Source organism: Nomia melanderi, chromosome 1, assembly GCF_051020985.1.
Source record: "Nomia melanderi isolate GNS246 chromosome 1, iyNomMela1, whole genome shotgun sequence".
NCBI classification, from domain to species: domain Eukaryota; kingdom Metazoa; phylum Arthropoda; class Insecta; order Hymenoptera; family Halictidae; genus Nomia; species Nomia melanderi.
In genome coordinates, this window is record NC_134999.1 from 33,909,767 (window position 1) to 33,935,192 (window position 25,426).

General features: G+C 47.7%; 1 protein-coding gene across 2 annotated transcripts in view; it reads left to right on the plus strand.

The window, feature by feature from the left end:
- The first annotated feature begins 12,874 nt into the window (after positions 1-12,874).
- LOC116430273 (neo-calmodulin) overlaps positions 12,875-25,426 on the plus strand; it is a 109,314-nt gene continuing 96,762 nt past the window's right edge. For both annotated transcript variants that reach the window (XM_031984163.2, XM_031984165.2), the window contains exon 1: positions 12,875-13,539. In XM_031984163.2, the coding sequence (XP_031840023.1) occupies positions 13,501-13,539 (39 nt within the window). In that variant the 5' untranslated portion in view covers positions 12,875-13,500. The remainder of the gene's footprint in view (positions 13,540-25,426) is intronic.

The following is a 25,426-nucleotide window of genomic DNA, read 5'->3' on the forward strand; positions in this document are numbered from 1 at the left end:
GAACACATACACATACATACAAACGCGCGAGAAGGAAAGGAACAAAGGGAACGCCATTATTAACTAACGATCAAGTACAAATTATTTGAGGGTGGGGACGAGTGAAACAAATTACGTCTAATTCTTAGGTTCCGTAGTGGGGTGGGTTGTCGGGAAATGGGTAAGCGGGAAGAAAAGTATTTAACGAACGGGAATGGAGACGGAGAGCGAATCGGTCGTGCGCGTTTCTTCGGGTCTCGACGTCAGTGGTACAGTTTTTAGCGCGGTGGGCGGTGGGGGTGGAGGATCGTGGCGGGGATGGGTGAGAAACGCGGACACGCGAGAGGACGAGAGAACGAGTTTTCCAAAAAACATATCTTCGCGAGAACAAGAGAGAGAGAGAGAGAGAGGGAGAGAGAGAAAGAGAGAGAGAGAGAGAGAGAGAGGTATACCGTGAACGAGAAATTATACGATTTTAGATTTAGGTGTCTTCCGATGGCGGGAGTTTTTAACATATTGCGTATACATTCGTAGATGTAAACGATGAAAAAGAGAAAACGAGGGGGAGAGAGATACGTGTTTTCTGCGGCCGGCTAAAACATAATGTGGAGAGATAGAGAGAGAGAGAGAGAGGGAGAATATGGTGACGAGGAAAGAGAAAGAACAAATGAGAAACGTTCCCTCCGCCGGTAAAAGGGGGGTTGGTACTTGGACATCTTTGCTTTCCGACAAATTTCTGTTCGACTCGGGAGAAGCTTAAAGATAGAATTCGTTAGTGAAAATTATCCTAGTCATTTTGGAAACCTTTTAATAATTCTGTGATATACTGTGTCGGACGTGGACGAGCATCAGAGTATGGATATATTATTCGACGTTGCAAAAAGAAAAAGAAAGGGGGAAAAAACATGGGGAAACGATAGTTCGGTGGGAAGGGGAACGCGGATATTACGGTGGCGACGGGAGGGGAACGTTGAAGGGAAGTTCGGGGGTAGTGCGTTCCACATTATGATTGCCGGCGTGCGCGCAGAATTCGTCGCGCGCACGTGGCCGCGGGGAAATGGGAATTAATTGGTTAATTAAATATCGGAGAAATTCTGTGATGTCCTTCAGTTGGGTATACTAGAACGAGAATATTAGAGATATACGGGGAAACCAGAAAAAAAAGTATACGGAATTAGATCGATGTTCGGTGTTGTGTAAGTTAATTGTAAATGAAACTTAAAAAGGAAAAAAAATGAGTGACGGGGAAGCCGAGACGAGTCTCTTTTACGCCGAGAAACATTGAATCGGATCGCTGTCAGCGATCCCGACGATCGACGAGGCGGCCGCTGATCTTGCCTTGGAATTGAATCGGACTGCCGTGAGAACCCACCGTGGAAAATCGCGCCGGGAAACTCTTGAAAGCAAAAAAAAAAACAAAAGAAAGAAAGAAAGAAAGGGATTAAGAAAAAAGCGATTTTTCGACGATCGGTACGATACCAAAGTGGATTTGACTGTTGCGATTAGATTTTATTTGTTTCGCGTCCTTTATTTTGTTCGATTTAGAATTTTTGTTCTTTGTCCAAGCGAGACCAAAGCGAGTTACCCCCGGCGCGGCGCGAGTGTCCGCGTGAAGAAAAAAAAAAGACGAAAACATCCGCGCGCTCGATCGGCCGTCGCCTCGACTCGGGATCCACGAGGCCAACAGCGTTTGAATATAATGAAAACATATCTCTTCAGGGTACTCGACCCATTTGCACTGTCACAGTGTCGAATGCGACAATTTGAAAGAATAAAAACGAAAAGCGACAAGAAGAGGGGAGCGAGGATCGATATATGCATACACGAAAAGAAAAACACACACGCGCACACTTAATATACACACAGAATCTATTCCAATGTGCCAACGTCTTCGAAACAAGGAATTTTAGGTCTTTTACTATTTACACGTGAAGAGCGGGAATAAAGAAACAAACAAACAAAAGAAAAAAAAAAAATGGTGAATAACGATGTAGTTAGGGCGGCGCGTCGCATCTTCTTTCGAGAAACGAATATTACCAACATTATTACTATTACTACTAATCGTTCTAGGATTTAATGCGAAATATTATTGTACGAAATATTATCGACGAACTTTTTTCTGAACTTTAATGCATGGATTTTTGTCTCGTATGCTAATTACACGGGGAAACCGGAAACGAGCGAAGGAAGCTCGAAAGCGGGGAAAAAGGGAGAGAGAATGGGTGAAACGAGTAAAGAGAGAGCGAAAGAGAGAAAGTAAGAGAGAGAGCGAGAGAGAGAGAGAGAGAAAGAGAGAGCGAGAGAGAGAGAGAACGAGAGTGAGAGAGAAAGAAGATATTTTAAACTATCTATTTTTATTTGCATTCTAAATATCACGTGCGTGTAAATATTAAATATCGATAAAGTATAAGGGAACGTGTACCTCTGACGTGCGAATCCACAGAGGGAAAAAACGATACACCATATCGTGTGTGAACTGGCACCGGCATTAACGATTGCACCGAACTGGACGTTGGTTATGGTTCTGCGTTACCGCGTGAACGATACGTGGGTTCTTACTGTTGTCTCGAGGAAAAGAGAGCGCAATTGTGTATCGCGTGGCTTCCTTCTTTTTTTTTTTTAATTTTTTTTTTTTGGTTTTTTTCTTCTGTTCATTATCATTATCGTAACCATCGGTTTTTGTCACGACGAAACCAACGACCGACGTTTCTTCTGTACAGACCATTCGTACTGTGCGAACACTGAACTGTAAACGATGCGAATTTGTAAACGAAAACCCGTCGGAACGTGGACGGAAAGTGTCGTCGTATCGTCTCCGACGGGTTTCTCGGGCGAACCGTGTACACGTAGATTCTGGTTTTCCGTTCGATACGTCGGAGCCAACGTTTCGGGGACACTGTCCGACACGTCGAGCCGGACGCTCGTGGTCTTTTTCCTCTTGTTTCAAACGAACGCAATTTGAGCGAACCGCCTTGAACAGCTCAAAATAATTTCCTGGCGCTGTGACGAGAAATACTTTGATAACGCGAATTTACTTTCGAGAAGGCTGATTTTTATAATTTTTAACACGGGAACGCGGTTTAATTAAGGACTCAAATTTACTTTTTAACTAGTTTCCAAACTCTTTTTTTCTTTTATTTTTTTTTTTTTTAAAGAACGTTCCCCGCGTTTGGGGAGAAATTGACTGATTAGATTGTTTGTTTGTTTTTTTTTTTTTTTAATTTCGATTGGTTTTAACATTTTCTTTGATCATGTGATATTGTCTTACCAAAGAGCATCGGGAAATTGTGAAAGCTTCGTCGGGCTCGCGATCGATATCCACCGTGGGAATGGAAATTCTTCGGAAAGATAATCGAAAAGATAAGTCTCTCTTTTTTGTTTTGTTTGGTTTGATCGTTTCCCGAGCAAAATCGAGAACGTTCTGCTTTTTGATGAAGAGAAGGAAAATCGTTCCGTTCCGCGTTCGTCGCGTCAACGATCTCGTGCAATCTCGATTCAATCGACCCAACTTGGCTGGATATCGCGAGAGCCCGATCAAGCGTTGCGGATAATATATTATTCTCGATACGAACACTCTTCGGTTTCGGTTGAAAGAGAAACGAAATTTTCTTTTTTCTGTGTTTTTTTTTGTATTGTACTTTCAAAAGGGTGATGTAGAGAAAACGGGATGGAACTACAAAGAGAGAGAGAGAGAGAGTGAGAGAGAGAGAGAGAGAGTGAGAGAAAAAAAGAATAAGAGAAACGGAGAAAGGAACGCACCTTCGAATCGAAAACAAAAAGGAAAAAATAAAGTCGCTTTAGTGGCGACCGCGTAAATTACGTGAAATTGATAGGGAAAAAAAACGTGAAGAAAACGAAACGAACGAAAAAAAAAAATACTGTCGAGCATATAGGAGAAAGACTACTTAGATTTATTTTTATTATGTCTTCAAAAAGACTTTAAATATAATATTTATATTGTGCCATAATTAATATTAACAGAAACCTTAAGTATAAATTAATTGTTACGAAAGTTTTTAAATTTATCGGAAGGGGAAAAAATTTGCAAAAAGGAAAACACGAAAAAAAAGAGTTGCGAGAAACACACCTAAGCGGATGGCAAGAAAAGAGGAAGATATCACTTAAAAATAACCTGTCTTATCGATAATTAACCGTAAAACAGTAGTTCGTAAGGAGAAACCGAGATGTCCGCGTCATTTTTAAGCGGAGCACCGCATTTACAAGAGAAGCTAGGATTACGAGAACAAAAGCAAAACGCAAAACAAAACAAAAAAAAAAAAAGAAACGAAACACATGGTAACGAAAACAGGTTGATCATTTCTCCGCTCATCATTGTCAACACTAATAACTCGCGTAGCGTGCGTCTTTTTATCACACTTCTGTCCGAAACACGAGAGAGAGGAAGGTTGTAAGAATCCGAGGGAATATGAAGGAGAGGAGCGAGAAGTACAAGAGAGAACCGCCGTTCTTCCGCGCGCGAGTTTCGTATCGCCTCTTAACCGTCGTCGTCCTCTTTCCGACTCGAACGACGAACGATCGACTCGTTGCTTGCCAGTCTTGTACCGAGTAATCTATTTATTCAGAAGAAAAAAAAAGAAAAGAAAATTATTCCTTCGCCAACGTACAGAATCAACCGTCCCTGAATGGAAGTAACCACGAGAGAAAAATCGAGTCGATTGTGATGCGATCGTTCGACGAAGAAAAGCTGGCGAGCGCGCGAGACAGATCGCGGAACGAAAGAAGAGAAACGGAGAGAGGCGTAGCGTGCGATGGCTCTAACGTTAAGTCGCGTTCACACTGCCGAGGGAATTCAGCGAACGAGAAATTGTTGTTCGTTCGCACCGGTGGGAATGCGACTTAACGGGAAACAGAATTCGAAAGGGTAGAACATATCGAGAGAAGATCGAAACCTGCGAAGTGCTACGGGTTGCTTGACGTTGCAAGCGTAAGATTCTCCACTTTGCTTTTTCGTTCGTTTCGAGAGAGAGCCTCGCGCGTTTACGATTTCTCCGCTCGGCGTGTTAACGCGCGACACGCGAAACCGCATCGAATATCATCGTTTCATTTGATTCTACATATCGTCTGTGAGTGTGTACTTCCATATAGGATATGCAGATCCTACGTGTCACTTCGATAATATGTAAACTATCCACAAATACACAATACACATACACACACACACACATACACACACATACGCGCACACGCACACACGTGTATCGTGCCGGAACCACTTTACGTTGTTCTGCTGTCCGTGTATTATTATGTATGACTTTCGTCTGTACTCTGTCGAGTCTTCTGCCTGTTCAACGTTATTATTATATACGTCATTAATGTTTATTATTCATTGATATCGAATCACGACCAGGGATTATAGTTCGATCCGTTTTAGATAGCTCTTAATGAAAGGAGAAAACGAGGTAGGTGGATGAATGGAGGGAAACAAGGAACGACGAATTGTACGATATTTGGCGAGGAGTCGATGGCACGTTATGTTAACTTTTTATGTAGATAAATATATATGTATATACATATATGTGTATATATACGTATATATGTATACATATATAGATATGTACGTATATGTAAATGCATAACACGCATCAAATATATATATGTAGGCCTATTTTGTAAGGATTCTCCTTGGTTTTATTTTTATGTTAATCTTTTGTCGATTTGTTACAGCGATTTATGAGAGTGATTGTTTCAAAGCGTTAAGGAGAACTTACTGGATACTTATTATTATTATTATTATTATTAATATTATTATTATTATTATTATTATTATTATTATTATATTATTATTTTATTACTATTATTATTAATATTATTATTAATATTATTATCATTATCACAATTATTGCTATTATTATATTCATATTACTGCTATTATTATTATTACTCTTATAATTATTGTAATAATAATTATTAGTACTAGAATTATCATTATTATTTTTTATTATTGATTACGTCACGATCACAGTTGTCCGTTTGTTTTCTTTCTTTTTCTGTTATTACAAAAGCCGCCATCGACCGCGATGCGCGCGCTCGGTCGCTCGCTCGAGCGAGACGGTGTATCAATTAAAGAAATATTCGTGTTCACTTCGTATACCTATTCTGCTGGCGAGTGTGTGTAAATACCTGGTGTCTTTTCCTGTCGAGAAAATCGGAGATCGATCAATTAAACGTAACGATGAGAGATTGCGTCGGGATTCGTGTATCATCGTTACCACCGGCGTAACCAATCACCCGGTATTTCTAATTCCGTGTTTCCCAATTGCTCAGAGATAACGTTCGGTTACGGAATTATAGTTAAAATACGGCACTCGCGGAGCCTTTTATTACACGGTGATCCACGTGTATCGATATAATCATACGGATCGTGGCACGAGTTTACGTTTTATCCGCTGCGTGCACGTGTATCGTCCGGGTACACGTGACGCGTAGGCCTCTAATTGAGACCTGTTCGCTAGCCGCCCACGCATCGCGAGAGATCACCGGCGTTTTCTCGTTTCAGTGTCTGCTGTCGTGTGTATGCGTCCGTATGCGTGCCTGTGTGCGTGTGCCTGCGTGTATGTCCGCGTGTGCGTGTTCTTTGCGGTTTACACTTGTTCGCATGTCACCGGATCATCGTGAATAACGTCGACACGCGTCCCCCCGTTCGTTTTGCAAATCCGGGAGAAATTCGTTTCGGAAAAGTTCCCCGCGATCGCGCATCATTTAACGCGTCGACCGCCATCAGGATTTATTCCAAACACAAACGAGAACTATCAATCATTTAGCGTCGTAACTCTTACGTCACACTGTTCTCTGGTTACTCGGATTCTCGAACTTATTCGTCGCTGATCGTTAAACCGAAGATCTTTATCGAAATTCAGATTTCGGAGAATGTCATTGGAAGAATAAAATTCTGATAGATCGTTGTCCCTTACAAAATGTCTCAAAAGCGGTAAACTTTCGATGTTCAGATATTTGAACGTTTAATCATCGTGGCAGTCGACGCGTTGACCAGATCAACGAAGCACAAATTTCTTAAGAGTATAGACAACCCGGGTCGTCGAGCGTGCAAAAGGATCCACGTGTTGCAAGCGTCCGCTGGTAGTAACTCCGGTTTCAACTCGATTCCCCGGGACCCGATTTCGTTCCACGGGTTTCGGAGTCACGCGATTCCCGGGCTCGCGCGATTATCCCGCGGCCGCGCTCGATTCCCCGTCTCGTGCTCGCTTTTCAATCCGCTCGTCCGGCTCCAGTCGTTCGCGGTCAATCGTCGTTTCAATTAGTCTCGCGTCGGATGAGGAACACGATGGAAGAAAGGGGAAAGAAAGAAAGGGAGAGAAAGGGAGAGAGAGAGTGGGAGGGAGAGAAAGAATTAAAAGGAAAGGAAAAATCCGCGCGGAGGATGCGAAAAATAAAGAATAAAATAACACATGAAAGAACCATTCGCGACGTTGTGGAATCTTTCGTGGACAATCACGGCCCGACTATAATTGTAATTGTAAACAAAGTGCAACACGCTGCCTTGCTGAACAGTACAAGTACAAAACGAATACAAATACATAAAAGAAGAGAAAAAAACATGTCTTCGATTAAATGATTCCGGTAGTTAAGATATCAAAAAAAAAGTAAAAAAAAAAAGTGGTGTAAGAAAACGTAAAAAAAGAATACGAGAGAAAGAGAGGGAGAGAGAGAGAGAGAGAGAGAGAGTGTGCGTGCGTGGGGAAGAGAGGAAAGGTTAATTTAAAGAAAAAAAAAAACATTGTAGGGAGAGAAAGAGGGAGGAATGAGGAAGAAACAAAAGAGCGTTTTAATCGTATAAGGGAATGGAAGAGTAAAACGAGAGCCTCCGTTGTAAGCAGCGCCGTAGTTCGTAGCCGAGCGTGTGTTAGGGAGAGGAATGCGACACGGCGTGCGTTCGTTCACAAAATACCTCAGTTGCCGCGGCCTCAGACTATCAAACGCGCCGCACTCCCTGTTCAAACAAATTTTCTATAAAACCCGTCGACTCGTTGATTCATCGAGCGCACAGATATGCGGGGGCGATGTTCTCGTGTCTGCGAGGACTCGGAAGCCTCGACGCGTCGCGATACACCTTGCCGATCGACGCACCGACGATGCGACGCAATCGGATGCATAGGAAACTACCGTTCCCAATTGTACGCCTTCTGCGACGATCGTAGATCTTATTATCGAAACGGTGGAATTGGAAGAGCAGATGGTAAACATATCGATACGATACGATAAACTCGAAGGAATCGGAAGCGCGGAGGCAAGATGATGCGGCAACGTGTATCGTCACGCGGGGAAGGCTTGAAGAACTTCCTGGTCTCTCGTTTCTCGGGACCAGGAGGCAAACGCATCGCATCGACGACAGAGTAGAAAAAAAGGATTCGAGTCGCGTTAATGATCGCCACGGATCGTTGGTCCAAAGCAAGACGTCACTGCCAAAAGAAAATGAATTTTACGTCGAGGCCGGTTCGATGGCGACCGAGATGTCGGTCGTAACGGACGAGCCGAGGAAAAGAGGAAACGTTCCGCGTCTGAGGCCCGGCAACAACAGATTCTCATCTAAGCTACAATAGTTGTTGTACTTACTTGTCTTCTATTTTGTCACTACATTGTCTGGGTATTAATGCGGGCAGGGTGACGCGCGCCCCGTTCCCCGCAGCTTCCGGGTGACCGGAAGTATACGGCAGCGTTTCGCCGGAAGGATCTCCTCCGACGGCCGAACAACGGAGCCGCGGCGGAATTGATACCGGCACGGAATAGAAGGTAGAAACTGGATCAGAAGTGATTCTATTCGGTGGAACATTGTTTTCGTTGGGGGATTAAGCGCGATGATTTCGTTGATTGATTGGAGAAAGACGTTCAGTGCGTCCTTTGTAAATGTACTTCCACGCGGATGGAAGTATCTACAAGGGTTCTCGGTTTCGTTCGATCGATTGTTTCGATGGGAATCGCTTCCTTTCGTGGTCTGCACCTTTTATTACTCCACTCGGCACGCGCGCTCGCGGATCACGCGGGGAACGCCGCGCGCGCGCCGCCCGCGCGCAACAGTCGCCGTATTATTATATTTTACAGAATGCAAAGTATAGATATATAAAATGAAATGAATAAATAAATGAAACTATATATATTGTTCCGTTATCGCCGTTATACCATCCGTGTAACATAGAAACATTGCGAATAAATTTGCAGTTTATTAACCGACGAGAGAACAAACAGATCTTCTTCAGTGTGCTCCGTAAAGCGATTTTAACGAGCTTCTTTTTTCCGTGTATCCAATGATATCCATAATATATTCGCGTAAACGCATAAATATACAAGATAAACGAACGAATGAATGAATATATTAAATATAAATATATAGAAATAAATAATTGAATGAATAAATAAACAAACAACAACAAAAAAAAATGGAATTTCTCGTTTCCCGGTCGAGGTCCCGCCCGTTCGCGGCGCACGCGCCGCGGGGCGGGGCCTTCGTTTCCTGATTATCATTGTAACGAAACGTACCTTTTGTCTTTCTTGCGTAAAACGAGGGGGAAGGGAAAAGCTGGGGGAGAATGGGAAATGAAAGGGAACGAATGAGAAACGAAGAGAAAGAGAGAGAGAGAGAGTGAGAGAAAGATCGATCGATCTGTCGGGGATTGATGTGTATTTATCGTGTGTAACCATTTAAGCGTCTACGAGAACACTTCTGCTCGCGATCGAGCGCCTCTGCGAACTCATTCCGTCTCGCGGATGATCGAGGAACGATCCTCGTTGTCGGGAGAACGCGCACACCGCTCGCCGAGGATCCGACGTGATCGAGGAAATCTCCGCTCGATCGCGCGGCGAGCATGCGCGTGGCCGGGAGGATGCATAATCGAACGGATCCAAGGCGTCTGTAGCAACATTTGGAGAATGCGATTGATCGATCGTGGCTCGTCCACGGGCGAGAGAGACAGAGAGAGCGAGAGAGAGAGAGAAAGAGAGAGAGAGAGAGACCGCGCGCACGATCGATTCCACGATGTAAACCGAAGAGCGATGAACGGAGACGAAAGAGAGAAAGAAATGAGATAAATATATTTATATATATATAGTTCAATACACGCGTACATATATATATAAATATACAAAAAAAAAGAAACAGAATTATATGGCGAATAATGGTCGACATATTTTCTAACGCGCGCCCGCGTCTTTAGGCTATTATTGCATTAATTGTAAGACATTGCAATTAATTCATGTATGTATGTAAGCGTTCATTCGTATTTTTCACACAGTAAAAACGGAAGATTATTATTGCCTTTATTATTATTATTATTATTATTATTATTACGATTATCACGATGGATTATTATTATTATTATTATTATTATTATTATTATCATCATCGATTATTATTATTAATTATTATTACATTGATTATCATTGATTATTATTATTAGTATTATCGATTAATTATTATGATTATTATTATTCTATAAAAATTCGATAATAGTTGTTGGTGTAATATTATGAAATAAATCTTTAAAGATAGTAAAGGAGAAAACTCCAGGCGGTGTTCTTCTCTAACGCGTCACCCTGAACTTTTCCGTCGGAAGGCGTCGGCGTTGGATCGGCCACCGTCGATACGACGATGAACGATGGTAATCACCGATTTTCCATTAGAGCGGCGCGTAGGAAACGGCGGTGCCTTCTGGTCGATGAATCACGGGGGGGTCCCGATGGGATTGGCCGAGGGTGCACCATGAGAGACCGATGACGTCAACCCGATAAACAGCCGACCGGGAAAGCCGCGATTTGTCTTGGACGCGATGCGTGCCGGTCGCCGTGGGCGGAATAATAATTGAAGGTTTCCCACCTTCTGGTATCGCGGCACGGTAGAAACCATGGAAAATAACGACGCGCGCCGCGCAAACCCGTGGAATCGATTCCATCCGATGTCGGGGGATTATAATAAATATTCATTTGTTCGTTTACGCGGCCCCGCGCGCGCACGAAGATATACACGTTGACCGAGACGCCGGCTCGGAGAACGGAAATTAGATTGAACGTGCCACCTACAGGAGAAACCTGATCCTCGAAACCTGATCCCGGAATAATAAAGAGTACGCGTTCCGTCGCGTTCCGTTCGGTTCCGGTCCGTTCGAGGAACAGAGAGGAGCGGACGGAACGGATAGCAGAAGGTATTCGCGGGCGCGTTTAAAAAAGACGAATGTGCGGGGGAGTGAAATACGCGGTCGGAAAGGGCTACGAGGCTGCGTTGCCGGCCCGAGACACAGGGAAATGAATATTTCATAGAACCGCCGGCCGGGATGCAAGCGTATTTCGCTTTCCGCTCGGCCCGACCTCGAGCCACCTTCATAATTCTCTCCTTATAGTTGCCGGTCGAGTGCGGCGTGTTAATTAGCCGCTTTAACGCTCTTCCAGGCATTCCAGTTGTTTATTGCGACCGTACACTCGTTGCTTTCTGTTCCCCATTAGTTTTTTATCTTCGTTAATTAAAGAACCGTTCCGAGGAATCTCGATGGTGATTTATTTCGACCCAGTTTTCTACTTGAGCCGCCTTAGGATCGCGGGAAGGCAAACACGAGGTAACGATAGAATTTTCTGCTTTGAATTTCGAATAACGGCGGGAATTTTCACCTGCGGAGGTTGGATTTGCGTGGTGCGCGTGTTTTTTGCTGGAAGTAGTTAATACAATTGAATATCGATTGATCCGTGTAGTAGCGAAGAAAGTCGATAGAATAATAATGATAGGTAGACCGATGATAATAATCTTTATTGAGTACATTATGATTAAAATTATATTTATATTTCTAGACCGCAGTGCGAGACTGCTATTTAAATAGTCTCATTATTAGATTCCACCCTTATCGAAGTTCCCCGTTGATCCGTCGCTGCTCAAGGACCTTCGGGAAGTTTCCAGGACGTTGCAAACATCTGATAAATATTTAAAGAAGCGCCGGGGCATAAGTTGACGGAGGACTCATCCTCTTAATGTTTCGCGCGCGATTGAAGCTCGGGAATAAATTCTAAGGTCGGTTCAGCCTCGAACGCAAGCATTCCCCATAGCGGTGAATCGTCAAAGAAAATCGTCTGAAAGCGCGCGGACAAGGACACGCGGGAACTCGCCGGACAATATTCTTAACTCCCGGAGAACGGCCTTACTTTTATCAATTTCCCTGGATTTATTCTTAAACGTGCTCGCCGGGACACCGCTCGTTAGAACCGCTATAAATCGCGAGTAACTTAACGCCGATCACGAGAAACCACTAAATCCTTCCACACGCCTCCCAATCGAACTGCAAACATTTTTCTCTACCAAAAAACACAGATCACCATCGTCCCCATCGATAACCCACGCTTCCAAATTCCATAAGAAACTCCACCGCGCGAAACAATCAATATTCAATAAAACGTTCAATACCGTTATCAACCGGATCGCACTGTAACCGGACAACAGTAGCAAATAATCAATAACCCTCTCTATTTATCTCTCGAAGGAACACGCGACACACGAAACGCTCAAGGTCCCGCGGCAATCAACCTGTTAGCAAATCCGATTTAACGGACTTAAAAGGGACCCGAAGGAAACGGGGATAATCGAAGGGCAATTCCATAGAGGAGAGAACCGCGGAGAGCCAGTAACGCGTCGAACCGATAATAAAATAGTCCGAACAATCATGGGGAAAGGATCTCTCTCTCCCAGAGAGACAGCCAGCGGATGCTCGACGGCCTTGGTACCGCGACCTTGGCACTTCTGGTCTAGGTGTCCGTAAAGTAGGCGCGGTCCTGGGGTACGCGGCTATGGCGTTGCGACGAGCGTGCGCGAGAAAGCGCCGGGGTGGTTTCCTCGCTCCACCTCGGCTGCTCGGAGACCAGCCAGTCGGGACAGCCGGTCAGACGCTACTCAGGCCAGAACCGCGTCAACGTCCTAGCGCGTACATCCTCCGACGTACGATCTTCGCCGACGTCTCTCGTTCTCGCGTTTCGATCTCTGTTCCGCGCGCGATTCTCTCGCGAGTATCGTCCCCGGCGAGTCGTATCGACCGGCGATCCCTGGGAGAAAACAGTCACCGTCGACGGGCCAGACTCTCGAGGGTTCACGCGGATCGGAGAGAATCCTCCGGCGTTCTGTCTCCTCTTCCGTCGGGAAGACCTCTCGTTCTCGCCGAGATTTTCGCGTAACCCTGTTCTCTCGCGCGGCCCTGTTCCTACTGCGTGTGCTGCTCGAGCCTGCGTGCACAGAGGAACACGGCGGAACGAGGCATCGGCGGGAAGGTCCGGAGACAACGCGCGACCACCTGTAGTTGTGGCCCCGAGCCACCCCTGACGGCTCGTCGGACGAGCTTCCTCCGTGTCTCTCCCCACTCCTCGTGCGGACACCTCGCTTCTTAACTACCCCGAAAACCGGTCGCACACACCTGGACCACACGTCGACGAGGGACTACCGCCGACCGCCGCGAACAACGAAGGCCAAGGGCGAGCACGTTCGGACGCATACCGTTCAAGACTGCCAGGATTACCACCAAAATGAAGACGTCGTCGTTTTCTCTGCGCGTCATGCGACGGGTAAGCTACCGAACGATTTGTTTTCTTGTTTAAAGGTAGAACGATCTCATGATTCCTCCGTTCGTATACCCGCGGCAACGATTGCTCGCACTGGTCACGGTGCGTCTACGAGACGCATCCCATTGTATGCGACACGTATGCGTTAACGCAACAATTGAAGCTGGCTAGCAGCCTGTCACGCGGAATCCTTTGTACCATTAGACTCCATTTAGCTACGTTCACGTTCTAGACCTCTGTTTCTTTGCGTAATACCGTGTATTTGCACCATCGATCATTTTTCAACGTCCCGTTTGAACCTCTAGACCTCCTTTAGCCAGCCCGATAGTCCGACACCTTGTTTCTTTATTGGATCTCGTGTACTCGCAATTTCGCACCATCGATCATTTTTCAATGTTCGTCCCTGCGAGAAATAAACCGCTCTCCTTGACACCGTTCCTCAATTTCGACTCGCGTTATCGAGAAATACGAGGCCTCGACGGCGAGCCCCGGCCCTTTGAAGCACCGAGCGTCTGTTGGTATTGCGTCTAGCTTCTTCAGGAATTCGAGAAAGGCGAGGTGTCCTCCGCAAAGGAATTCTCTCGCGACCGTAGAGAAAACCGAGGTAATACCGAATTTAATCTGCCCGGGAAACAGATGATGTACCGAGCACTGCGGAAACAATGTAAGAAAATCCACGTTGGAACCAGCGCGCAAACGGCTCCGTTCCTTTGAGAACTTCTCTTATTCCGTTTAAACAATTTCCCGCTTGACCTCGAGTATTCCCGACGAACGTTCCTCCGTGCTCCCTCGAAAAACGGAGCTCCGCGCGGAACCTCCGATTCGACGGCGTCGAATTATTCCCAAGAAGAATCAGCTTCTCTCCTTTATCGCAATTTCCAGAACGCGCTGTATATTTCCCCGAGTCCCGGCGTACATTCTGCTCCAGTTCGGGAACGTTCAGCTCCGTTTCCGAATGAAATACGGCCGTATGTTCCCGCGCGGATCTTAACGCGGCACCGTGTGTCCACCGTAAATAATATGTTTGGCAAAAATCCGTGCCAACGCGGGGCGCGCGTTACTCGCCGCCGACGGAAATCCATCCGGACCGCCGGGGGAAAGTGATTTATTCCCTTAGCAGTCGTTCCATCCCGATGCATATTCCATTCGAATGCATATTCAACCGCCCATTCGCCGCGGACGTTATAATTCGAGGCGCGCGGGACAGCCGTGAGGCTGCAGTTCTGCCGGAAACGGCGGAGATCGAGTGCGGCGCGTGCGGAATTCTTAGCTGGAAAATTACGCCCCGTCGTCTTCACGGGTTTCCCCCCGCGATCGGTGCACGCGTTACGTAACGCTACCTCGCGATCCATTACCCACGGAACGTCCGACATCTCGAGGAACATTATTCCGAAACAACGTTGCGCAACATCGAGCCGTGTCGCGTTAATTGACGCCGAGAGCAACGCGAAATTGAATCGAACTGCAGCGAAACGCGGCCTCGGCGCCCGTTCCCTTTCGATTAGGAGCGACTGTTATCGATAGCACCACCGCGCGCCGGTTAAACGTCCGACAGCCGCTTTCCGTGGGATTGTCCGAAAAATTTCGGAAACGAAGGAAGCTCTCCCGCCGATGCCGATCGCGGATCCTAAGCGGCGCTGTTCTCCCAACGGAACGTTCCGTTCCATTTCGTTGGATTAAAATGATATTTCGGAGCCTGCGCAATATCGAGCCGCCGTGCGTTAATTGATGCAACGAGCCCCGCGAAATTGAATCGGATTGCTGCGGGCGAGCGTTCAATACCGATCCCCCTTCAATTAGAAGCGATTCGCGTTGGCCGGGCTGCTCGCAGCGTAACAATTAGACGCGCAACTAAGAAGTAAGCCTGCCTCGATCCTTCACGTCCGCCTTTATCGCTAATAATTTATTAGCGAACCCCGGGGCGACCGCTATTATTCGAAATAACGGCGGAAAGAAAGTTCGAGCTCCACCCTTTGCTCGGAAACTTCCGCACATACCCGGTGCGTGTCGTTTCCCTCGGAAACTTGGGAAACAAAGAAAGCCTCGCAGTCGGTTCTCGCTGGGAGTCTCGGTTTCTCCGAGTAAATCCCATTTCTCCGGGATTGAAACCGTACCCGGGCAACTCGGTCCCCGCGATAAACAATTAAATTGGAAAACGCAGCCGCGTAATGGAACGGCGAACCGGGGCTCCGCTTGTAATAACTCGCCGGTATCTCGGAGGGGCGCGCCGGCCGCGGCTCGCGACCGAATTTCGCGAAAGTAGGGGCCGAGATTAAACCGCGATTCCCATTTCCTCGGCGCGAGCGGCGGTCGTGATGTCTCTTAATTAATAATTACGCGGCCCCGGACCGCGCCGGCACCGGGACTCCGGGAGGAATCGAGACGACGGAAGGACGCCGCCGGTGATGACGTTCGAATTTTCGCCCCGCCCCCGCGTTCGACTTTATCGCCGCGAACCGTAACGTCGCGTCGCGTCGTCTGGATATTTTCCGAGGGCGGAACACCGTTATTTCCACCCGACGCATGCAAAACACAATGCCTCCCGCCGTGGAACTTCGTTCTCCCTTCGCCCGCTCGAGCCCACGGGAATACAAAGAGCCGCATTTCCAGCCGCGCCGCAAACAATCCGAAAATTCAAAGGAAGCGCCTCCCCCGCGGCACTCTCCGCTCGCTTTTCTCGCGGACACTTAAACTCCGGCCGCTCTGTGAAACATCCCCGCTTTGTCGAGTCGAATCGCCGGGAAATTGTTCGTGAAATCGCCCTTTATCCTCGTCGCGAGCGCATCGAAATTCCGTGGAAGAATTTCAGCCTCCGATGATGGCGGCGTTAGAGTGATCATCAATTCCACGGTTGGTTCGACGTCGGTTTAAACGAACAGGGTAACAATAACAGCGTTAGACTTCGCCGAAGTTTCGCTCGAGCTCCTGAAAGCAAATTCTCGCGGCTACGCACGCTGTTGCGAACTTGCGTCGTTAATTACTTGTATCTTGGATATCAAGCACGACGGATTAATTGCATCTTCCACTGAGAATTACTGCTTCTAATCAGACTCGCGGGGTGTTATGGGAACGAGCTGACCATTAATAAGGGCAGCGAAGCGGTGCGCGAGCTACCCTCGCGTTCGACTTCGTTCCGTCGAAAGTTCCGGCGCTGAGAAACTCGTGTAAGAAGCATCTTCTCGTTGAACCTCCCTCCGTTAAATTGCGGCCCTTTCGCGAGGTAAAGTTCATTACCAACGATCCGTGCAGACGGTCGCCGGTATTCTTGCGACTCGGAGTCGGCCCCGAACTTTCGATTTTAGGTACGTTCCTGTACCCGGGACAAAGACGCGAAGTTTCCAGGGGAAAACGCGTGGTTTAGGGGACGTCGATAAGCAGACATCTCGAAAATCCTTTTACCTTTCCCCGAGGTGGTGCCTCTCTCGCGGGACGACGCCGCCTAACTCGCCCTGGAAGTTTTCTCATTTCCCCGGGCAAAACAGGACGCCGGCACCCGCCGGTTCCCCTCGCTCGCTTTCCACGCTTTCCCTTTGTCCCGGTTACGTCGGTCTTTCCGCGCTTCGACCGCGGCCGCTAACGCGATTTTCGGGACGTCGATTCATTGGATTACGAACTCTGCTTTCGGTGTGCTCCGGACAGGGTGGTTTTTCAGCCCTCGCTCTTTTTTTCGCGTCCCCGTGTCCGCTGGACGGCGCGGAGAATGGAGAAAATTGGTTTCAAGAGCTGCGCGGATCCTGTTCGACCGAATGAAATCGATCTTACGGTTGTCCTTTATACGTGCAGTTACAGGAAAGTATTTACCTCGTTAATTTCACGCTCGATGAGCATACTTTTCGCTGGTATTTTCGAGAGAACGTTACACGATGGTGCTTAAAGCGCGAAAAAATCGAATGATAGCCGAGGACACACTGGGAAAATAATTATAGAGCAAAGGGTTGATAGAATCTCTCTCGCCCCACTTGTGCCGCGATTCACGGGCCATCCCCCATAATAAACGCGTTATAAAAAGGGATCGTTTGAATTGCAGCGAGAGGGCAAGTATCGGATCTAGTCATAAATAGCTTCCGTGGCGAGAGCACTCGATTATTTAATGAGTAGTAATTCCCTGTCGCGAGTAATTGAAACGGGTATGAATTTCGAAGGGTAACGCCGATCGGGAACGCGTACGACCGAGCACCGTTGAATTCCTGGCTGCTTTCGACCGAGGCGTGCTCTATGAGGGACACCACCTAAAGACGTCCTATACATAGATCAATTTTAGAAAATTTTTGTGAATAACTATCATGTGAAAACTTCTGATTTCTTCTGGATGTATAACTGTAGCCTTCTGCTTTATATAAATATTTCTTCAAAGAATTAGCTTCAAATATGTATAAAAGATTTAATAATTAATTTTTCAAAAAATGTAATACGCAGGTACGGTTAACGTTAACTTGCACTAAAAAGACGTGCCACGCTTTCAGATCCAAAATCCTCAATGATGTCTTTCACACATTGATAATCTCCTTGCATTACGCCTATTAGCTTCTTCAGAAATGTATCACTCTATACATAATGATTAACAAAGAAAACTGCTGTACATATCAGCATAAAATAGGCAAAAACAAAATTGATCGCGCGAGACTTCGCCGACTCGCCGAAAATCAAATTGCCGCGACTCGTCCGAACAGTTTCCAAAGTCGCGGATGCGGCAAAGAGATTTTTAAACGATCGCGTGATTCGATTTCCAGCCCGTCGACAGCGTCGAGGAGTATCGCCGTCGTCGATACGCGGTTGCCCGCGCTGTCAGCCGCTCCGCCGCCGTCCAAGGCGTAACACGGCGCAATTAAACCGGAAATTAATGGTTCGCGGCGCCCGATTCACCGAACAACGTGACCAGCCGTGAAAATCAAGCTACACGGGGGTCGTGTCAAAGCGTGTGCGCGACGTTGTCGCCGGAGGAAGGGAAAGAGGGCGGTTCGTTTCACCGGAAGCCATCCACCGCACAGAAAATCCCGTCGGCCTTGCCAGAAACGATCCTGCCGTCGAACGGCGCAGACGATGCGTCGATATACCGGGGAAACACTGGCTCCCGGAGCTGCGAATTTACGTGTCGTCGACGCGTAATCCGATTGCCCGACCGCGTCGTCCTCTGGCAAGGATCACCGGGCGACGGTCCTAACGATCCCGTATTACGCGCCGCGGAAAATCCGCAGGGGAACTCTGCACCGTAACTTTCCCGATCGGGAGAAAGTTGCAGGAACTATTCTTCGGATTATTCGACCGAATCCCCTATCCGCTGCCGGAACGACGATAAAACCGTTGAATCCCGGAGCACACGGCTCGACGTTCCTCAAACGTCCCGGAAGGGTATAACCGGAAAAATCGATGTTTACCCCGGACGGACTCGCGTGTTCCCGGTTTGAAACGGTCCGTCCATTTTTCCTTTGTTCCGGCGTGCTCCCTCGTAAAAATGACGCTTCGAGAATTTCTCGTCGGTCGTAACGCTCCTGGCTCTCGTCGCCGCTGGTATCATGTGGGACACGTGTCGAGAAAATGGCGGCACGTTTCATTCGCCGAGGTGTCCCCCAGTCGGAGGCGTTTCGCGCGATACTCTCGGTTATATATTCATACGGTGTACGTATATCCGGCACGGTGCAGCGCAATATACAGATTTCCCCGGTGGAAACTTTAACCCTCTATTTGGGGAGCATCGTTGGGCGTCCAGGGACGAAGGGACGAATCCGAAATCAGAATCTATTACTTCGACGGGTACGAATCCTTTTCGCGCTTTTTGGAAGTCGCTCGAACCTTCGGTGTTATCGTCGACTCTCTTGATAAAACAAACACGGGAATCCTCGTTTCAATGTCGACTTTCGATTTCTTAGTCCGAATAGAAAACTAGTCACGTCGAATAGAGGGATAAGTCCGGCATATGAAATTCCTGGGCCGATCGTTCCGCGCGGCGCTCGACGTTTCGAGTATTTCCTTCCGCTCGCCGCCGGGGGAAGCTTGATCCTCCTTGAAAGCAAAGTGCACGACTTACGGGGAACGATCCCGCGAAGTTAGCGGAGGGATCGAATGCCGGGGAGTTTTTAATATTTCCCGAGCGACTCCCCCGAGGAAGTCTCGATTTGATCGACCACCTATTCTTAGCCGGGGAAGGACACGGGCGTCGTTTCCTTGCGCGACGCTCCATTTCCCGAGCACGCTTAAACAAAGACGGTTCCTCCCGGGTAAACACTATCATCGGCCGTAACGACGACCGAGAAGCCCGGCGGGAGCTATTTTTCGAGATTTCCTGCGGCCGGATGTACGCCGGTTATCGATTACACGCGAACGGTAACGATCCGAACCGATTTGTCCCGCGCCGAACGCGAAGACGGTGCGATTCGCGTATCTGGAGATACAGTTCCGCAGAAAATGTCGGTGAATATTATTCAGAAATATCTCCGCGATCCGAAGACAGATTTATTCTGAATCGATGCATGGAATGAAACCGTCGAATTGGTTGTTCCCGGATTAACGGACTAATGATCGTTAAGGGAGCAAGAGAACCACTAGACATCCGAACGCAGGGAGGAAGGATATCAGAAGATATCGAGTGGCGTTTCCGTGCGTCGTTAAGACGTCGAGATACGGCTCCCCCGGAAGTCCCGGCGAAAGGTCGAAGGGCAGGGTGTATCGACGCTGATCGATCGACGGAGAAAAATCAGGGAGCGTCGGGACGCGGCCTCGCGCGCGTGCACGGCCGCACGCGCGAATTCGCGAGACCACGGGCGTGAAAGCTGCGGCGACGGCCTAGAAAACCAATCATCCAGAAGAGGGCCGGCTGCCGCGGCGCGAATCTCTCGATTACTCCGGCGAGGTCGCGGATTGACTGACACGTCGATGAATTTCGCGCCGGGTGAACTCTTGTTTTTCAATTTATTCCTCGGCCGAGGTGGAATCGCGAATTAATAAAAATCCCCGCGAACTGGATTACTTCTAGCTCGCCGAACGTTCGAGTGAAACGCGCCTCGGCGTTCGGAACGTTATTAACCCTAATCGTACCACGTGTTTTGATAACGAATCATGCCACGATGTGACTCTCAGTCACTTGTGAGAATAAAATGAATGATTGAAATGTTATCGTTTCCGTTTATAGGGCACAAATTTTAAAAGCCCGGAAAAGACTTTTGGAAATGCAATATAAAATAATCAAAAAATTTAAGTGAAATTGTGACTCAAAGTCACATCGTGGTACGATTAGGGTTAACGGTAGTCTTGCGAAGTTGTCGAACCTGGAAATTCGAAAAATTATGGAACTTCGTAAGTAGAGTAAGCCGAACGTAATGCATTCCAATTTTTCTTATCCTTTCAAACCGAAATTCGACGGTAATAAAGAAAACCTGGGAATTCGAGAAATTATGAAACTTCGTGTGCAAGTGGAGTAGCTCGAGCATTATACATTGCGATTCTCGCCTTCCAAAAAGAAATTCGGCAGAATAAAAATCGAACCCGGAAATGCGAGAAATGATGAAACTTCGCGTGCAAGTAGAGTAACTCAAGCATAATACATATCAATGTTTCTCAGCCTTCAAAGTGAAATTCCGAAACAAAAATTCCAATGTACTACGCTCGACTTCCTCTACCCGCAAAGCTCCATTCTTGAATTTCCATGTTCCACAAATTGTCAACCATTAACAGATGTATCATCACTAAAACATCCCCTCTTTCGCATCCTCCGCCGATAGGCTCTTCATTCCCATTTGTCACCCGTAATCGCGAACTAATAGAATTCCGCTCGAACGAAATTGCTTCCGGAAAGCGAAACGTTCGAGGGGGACGCGCCCCGCCGTTCCCGTCGTTGTTAAAGACAAACGTCTTCGCCATTAACGGTCGAGTCGTCGCCGAAACGTCCCGCGTCCCCGTTCTTTCACGTCATTCGCCGCTGATAGGCTCTTTGTTCTCGATTATCGGCTCGAAACGGCTTCATCTCGCGGCGCCTGGAACGTTGTCAACGTTGACGAACGCGAATCCGGTCTGTCCGGCGATTATCGCCGGTAATGCCGCGAATAAATCCGCGGGACAAAAAGAATCCCGGGCAATCCGTTCCGCTGTAGGCGTGATCGGGGCAATAAATCGGCAATAACGCGACGTTAAGTGCCGGCGACCCGATAAACGCGTCCGACTGCGTACCGCGAAACGGCCGGCCGCGTTCGCAGTCGTTTAAGGGCTCGGGAAAACGATTTCCCGTGTTCGGGGTCGGGATCAACGCGCGCCTCTCTCTTTGCGGGGGCGATAAATCGTCGGTTTATTTTCGCGGCTCAAGGATCGCCGGCCGTCAGCCCGTAAATCTTCCGACGATACAGCCGGCCATGGGCGGCGCGTCTCTGGCTTCGCTGGATGGTCGACGGAAGAACCGTTCCCAGCCTCGATCGTCCGCATCCGCCTCGTCCGGCCCGTATTTCCTTGCCCCCGGGACTGAAATCCAATTCCTCGTAATGCAACGTGGGTGAATACTCCGCTGCGGAGAACCCAATCAACCTCCGGCTCCTCCGCGATCTTCGTCTTTTTTTCTTCAGGCAAGATGTTCGTTCCCGGTTCTACTTCGTTCCTGCCCTTCCGAGGCATGGAAATTGTGTTCGGGGCGGCTATAGGTTATCTTTCTCGGAGAGTTCATTTAAAGCGAGTTAAATATGTTCATCGGCGAGGACAGGTTCTTCGTTTGAATTTGAATTGGTATATTCTAGTGCCGTTTGAAAATAAATTGCAGGGGTTACGTTCGCTACCACCGTTTGTTTCAGTGATACTCTCAATTCTATTTTACTCGATTCGATAAATCTGGAAACTATCGAAACAAATGAAGCTGGATTCATTGAATCGCTAATTTTGTAGCTTATAACTTTAACTGTATGTATAGGATTAACCACTTGCAATTGTTTGTGCTACCGAGCTCGTGTAACATTTCACTATTGGCAATTTGGAGGAAATACAAAATTTTACTTAAATTAGAAATTTCATTTGAAGATAAATTGATAGTAGCGAAACAGTTATTTGCTTTGATCCGTGAGTAATGAACAACACTCATTGTTGTTAAATTGGTCTAAAAATCTTCATCGCGTCTCACTCGTCATTGTACGGGTTAATTTCATTTTCTATATGAAGTATAGGATTACGTCAAATATGTGACACACAACGAACGTGCGAAGCAATGATCGAACTTTGTCTCCATGGTTCCGTTCAAACTTTTGTTTCGTTCGAGACCGACAATACCGTTCCGAATTCTATCGTAATTCCAAGTAATTTCCATTTCGGAACTAAGTAATTCCAGGATCGTAGATTACTCCGTGCTCTCGTCGAGCGGAAACTCAAGTTTCATGAGTCCCGTGTTCATCCGTCGCGGCGTTTCAACCGTTGCCCGTTAATCGCGTCGGATCCTCTTCCGGTCTTCGTTTTCCGTTCCACCGGTCCGCGGCGAATCACCGTTAGCCGGTGGAAGCCGCGCGAAAAAATTGGTTCGGGTATTAAAACATCAACGCCGCTTCGCCCCCCGTGCGGAAAGCCCCGGGATGAAATTGACGCGGCCGTAAACCGTCGCGGGAAGTGGACATTATATTTCGCGGTTCGATCGCGGGAGCCGACGTTGCACAGGCGTGGAAATTTAAATGGCGCGATCCAGTCCCAACATGCAAACGATCCTGTCGCGGGGGAGTCCTTGCACTTCCATCAGCTTAATTAATCTGGCCGGCGGAAATGCGGCAGAATTCCGCGGAGTCATAGCGTTATTAGCGACAAAGCTAGCGCAGGACAGCGCGAGCAGCGTCTTGACTGCTAGCCTTTTAACCTAATTGTTAGATCACCGACCGACCGTCGCCGCGCTGTAAAACAGCTCGCGACCGCTCCGACGATCTTCCAATTAAGCCCCGCCGAAGATCGTCCCGCCGCGAAACGCGATACACACGATGCAAACGGGCGAATCATCGAATCGATCGGCGACTCCCCGAACGAGCCACGCTATCCACGAAACGATCTCGCTCGGGAAACAACGAGAAGAAACGAAACCATCCTGGCAACCGCCAATGGAAGCACAAATCTCTCGATCCACGGAGCCTTCTCGCTTCACTGTTCTACCAGTAACTGCGTCAACCCTCCCGGGAGCACGTTGCAAAGAGAATTAAACGCTCGCCGACGGCGAAAATAGCTCACCAACGGCGAAAATAAGAACTGAGCCCACGGCGATCGCCGTTTCAGAAGTCCGGATCGGGCGACTGTCTCTGGAGGATCTTAAAGCCGACGGTTCGTTGAATCGACCGTTCGGGATGCGCGATGGGGAACAATAAGTTTTCTATCCAGCCTCGTAACGCTCCTCCTATTCGATCGCGTTCCATCAACAATCGCAGACTTCGTTCGATTCTCAATTTTATCGGGACTAGGATCGATGGTTCGTTGGGTCCCGGGGATGAATAATTCCCCGTGAGAATCACTTCGGGTGAACTTCTGCGCGATGTGCAATGCAAAAATCTTCGGCTAAGTAAATAAGAGAACGAAACTCCGCGGGGGACGACGAGTTAACTCGCCATCTTCGGTTATTAGGTTAAGCCGCGGCGCGGGTTCCGCGATAGCCGTTCGGCCGGCGGGTTTCCCTTGAATTATTCATCCCCGCGAGCGGGGAAACTAAATTCCGTCGTTGGGATTCGCCGCCACGGCACGCGGAGTTCCACACGCACGGTCCTCTTTAAAAATCGCCCCAGGGTCTCCCCCCGTCCCCCTCCCCGCGCGGCCGCGACCCAGCCAGCGCAGCCGGCTTTTCTAGCGCGACCCGATCCAATTTCCGCTCAGCTTGGTCCTCGGATCGCTGAGACCTAATTGAATCCCCGCCCGGCCGCGGAATTCCCGGAAGCTGTACGTGTTGCTTTGCAAAGACCTTATTAGCCCGAGCGTAGCCACGGGATGAATAATTAAACCCTTTCTGGGCCGGTAGGCGCACGGATACGTGCCGCGCCGAGCGCGCAGTAGATTAGCCACGGTTTCAGCCAGCCCGCAAACCATCTTCCGACCGCTTTGCGTCTTCCGGTCAGCCCCGGGCTCCGCCGCCCTTCGCCGCAACCCCTTATCAATCAGCGTCTCGCAGGCGATGGAATCTGAATTAGCTTATCGCTGGGGAACGTTTGATCATCCTTTCGGCGAGTAAATATTCTTTCGTTGAGTAGCGGTTCACGTGTGTACTGATGAACGATTAATAGATTCAGCGCCACGGAAATCTTCACCATTTTTCTGTATAGTTACCCTTTTTAGCACAGAAAAGTAGCAACAACAATATTTGACGTTACAATCTTTGCTACACTATTATCAACTTACGTTATTAAACATTTGGATTCGATATCGATTGTTTCGCGTGTTACGATTGTTCTCAAATAATTCAGAAGCGTCAATCATCGGTGATCTTTGTTACACTTTCTTATATCTTTGTTTTCTATAATGATGCAGATTTCTATAATGATGAAGAAATTTTAGCGTTAAAGAATCGCGTGTAATTGTAAACCTTCGCGGTAATTGTACGAGACATTGGGAATTGGTAATTCTACTGTGAATTCTCGAAACGTTCAACAGTTGAATAAAGTATGAATAAACAATACGGTTAAATATGTTTGATAAACTCCCCAACGGAGAGTCTATATTAGAGTACATATTAAACTTGACAAAAATTCGGGATCAAGGGTTAATCCACACTTAAGAGGAACATTGCGCAACGGTGCCGTTTTAATTATCGCCGGTTCCATCAGGCGGCCGGAGTTTGCATGCAGCGCGCAACGTAATTCCGCGCGGCCGGCGTTATCGCGTGTATGGGATCCCGCGAGAAAGGTTGCGGATTAATATTCATGGGGAAAGTTGGCCGCGAAACGGATTATTCCTCCGTGGGACGACG